General features: G+C 51.2%; 1 protein-coding gene across 1 annotated transcript; it reads right to left on the reverse strand.

The window, feature by feature from the left end:
* Nucleotides 1–403: 403 nt before the first annotated feature.
* On the reverse strand, nt 404–2,162 carry LOC130535110 (ras-related protein Rap-2b). The gene is made up of 2 exons (XM_057049965.1): nt 1,273–2,162; nt 404–818 (listed from the first exon to the last, which is right to left on the reverse strand). The coding sequence occupies exon 1, from the start codon at nt 1,873–1,875 to the stop codon at nt 1,324–1,326; it is 552 nt and encodes a 183-aa protein (XP_056905945.1). The 5' UTR covers nt 1,876–2,162; the 3' UTR covers nt 404–818; nt 1,273–1,323.
* Nucleotides 2,163–2,492: the final 330 nt, after the last annotated feature.

The raw sequence follows: 2,492 nt of genomic DNA on the forward strand, positions 1-2,492 counted from the left end.
TTCCAGTACCTGCGCATTAAAAGATACAGCTAGGACCAGATTTAGCCCAAAAAAAATAAAAATAAAAACAGACCGTTCCGCGATAAAAAACCAAACACTTTTTACACCCTCCTCCCGGCGTGATGATCCAGACGTTCACAACAAGCGGGATGAAGGGTTGTTTTGGCGCTGCGTGTAGGTTGGCACTGAATCTGACACAGCTGATTGGGTTTTTGTTGGGGGGGGAAGGCACTCGACACAAAGCCGATCAGGTAACCGGCTCTTGTGTCACGTCAGCTGAGGTCCTCACGCCCGCTGATGAGCAGGTGAAGGGGCGCAGGGGTGACCCAAAAAAAAACAAAAAAAAAAAGTGGTCAGGTTGGGCTAAGTCCACTTTCGGAAAAGTGGCGTCCGTTAGTTTTGACTTTGGGAGTGGGGGGGTTGGAGTATTCTGGAGCACCGCTCCTGAAGAGGCTGCGGGGGACGTCACCCGCAGCTCCACCTGCCCCCGATTGTGCAGATCTTTATCAAAATATAGTCTCTCTTTACTAGAAATATCCATTTATAAGTGTCTCAGTGGTGCCCTCTGTGTCCAGTTCAAGTACTGCAGCCAAGTCGACATCGACGGTGGGCACCGATCAATGGCAGCAAAGATACTCCAAACCGGCGGAATTCCTGAAGAATGGACCCCTCCCTCTGTCTCAGTCGCTCCCCTCCTCCTCCTTTTGCACCCCCCCCCTTGCAACATTCCTCCCAGTGTTGTCCTCCAGGGCTGTGGGGGGGAAGGGGTGGGATCGCAGAAGAAGAAGAGCTCGACGGCACACACTCGCTGCAACACACTGCCGCAAACAAGAGACAGATGTCAGTCACACAACTTCTGACCAATGACAGCAGTCTGAGGAGCCCAGACTTGAGGAGCCCAGACTTCAGGGCTCATCTTGGCCTGAGCTCAGGGAGGATGTGTGAATGTAGGTCAGACAGAAACTTTGGAATCTCCCGACTCCTCAGTCAGGAAAATGCCATGTAAGCCTTTTTTCCCTCCCTAGTTCCACTGTGGGTGCTCAGAATCAAAACTTAGCTCTTGAATATAGTCGGTCTGGCCCTCCACACGTCCCCAATCTGCTCAGCACAACAATAGGGCCAAGTTCTGCTCGGGTCCCACGTTAACACAGCAAACATGTGACATGAAACTACATATTCTACACTCTATGCTTATTTTTGAATTGGCTTTCAAAACAACAGATGCTTTACGGTTCGTGTATGTTGGTTGTGCATTGAGGGGCCCCAACTTACCATTGCAAACTTAAAATTGAGCAAAGAATATATATAAAGCCGCGGCTCTCCTTAAAGAATGACACAAGACGAGCAGCACTGGTCGTCGCCATTTGGTGTTGAGGCATAGTTCATCTGTCGGACTATCTCTGCAAACAGTTCGTCCACCGAGGTTTTATTTTTGGCTGAAGTTTCTATGAAGGGACAGTTCCAGTCGTCCGCCAGCGCCTTCCCCTCCCCGGACGACACTTCCCTCTCCCCCTCCAGGTCCACCTTGTTTCCGACCAGGATCATCGGCACCCTCTCGTACCGTTTCACCCGGATGATCTGATCCCTCATCGGTTTGATGTCCTGGAAGCTCTGCTGGTTGACCAGGCTGTAGACCAGGATGAAGCCCTGCCCGTTTTTGATGTACAGGTCTCGCATGGAGGCGAACTGCTCGGTCCCCGCCGTGTCCAGGATCTCCAGGACGGACGGGGAGGAATCCACCTCGATCTCCTTCCTGTAGAAATCCTCTATCGTGGGGTCGTATTTTTCTATGAAGGATCCCGTCACGAACTGCACGGTTAGTGCGGATTTGCCGACTCCGCCGGAGCCGAGAACAACTACTTTGTACTCTCTCATGGTTCCCCGATCAGCGACTCCTGCTTCCTCTCCGCTGTGAGCCCGCTAGCCGCCTTGCTGGGTTTCAAACCTCTCGCCGCTGCTCTTCCGCCAGCAGCTGGTACACGATCCAATCGATGGATTCTGGGCGTGGCCGCCTTCTATTGCCGTTCCGGAGGAAAAGACGGTTGTTTGCGACCCTCGGCCAACATTTGCGTTGAGTCAGGCTGAGTTCCCCAAGACAGCACAGCCGGTTCTTAAGCAAGCTTCCCCCTTTTCGCTCAACTCATAGCCGCTGTGCAGCCGCTGCCTCTTTGCCAGCGCCTCACTTCCCATAACAATGGGTAACCACTTCCTTTAGTGCCTTTCAAAATAAAAGTAAGGTGGTCTTATATCGCCCTCGAAATCAGCTTAACGTAGAGGTTTACTTCAAAAATAAACAGATATGGTGAATAATCACACTAAATTATATTTTTAATTACATCTTGTTGATGTTAACGATACTTAACGATCGGGCCTCTGCGTCTTAAAGTCTAACTTCCGCTGCGGCGCTCGATACTTTTGGTTAACTTTTCTATTTTTTCTCCCGCTTCCTGCCCACATTCAGCAGCACGCCGCCTGCGCCTGACGTCACTCAA

Source organism: Takifugu flavidus, chromosome 12 (assembly GCF_003711565.1).
Source record: "Takifugu flavidus isolate HTHZ2018 chromosome 12, ASM371156v2, whole genome shotgun sequence".
NCBI classification, from domain to species: domain Eukaryota; kingdom Metazoa; phylum Chordata; class Actinopteri; order Tetraodontiformes; family Tetraodontidae; genus Takifugu; species Takifugu flavidus.

What these genes read in the sequence shown, in the direction of transcription:
- LOC130535110 (XM_057049965.1), bottom strand. Translation starts at nt 1,875, where the DNA reads ATGAGAGAGTACAAAGTAGTTGTTCTCGGCTCCGGCGGAGTCGGCAAA.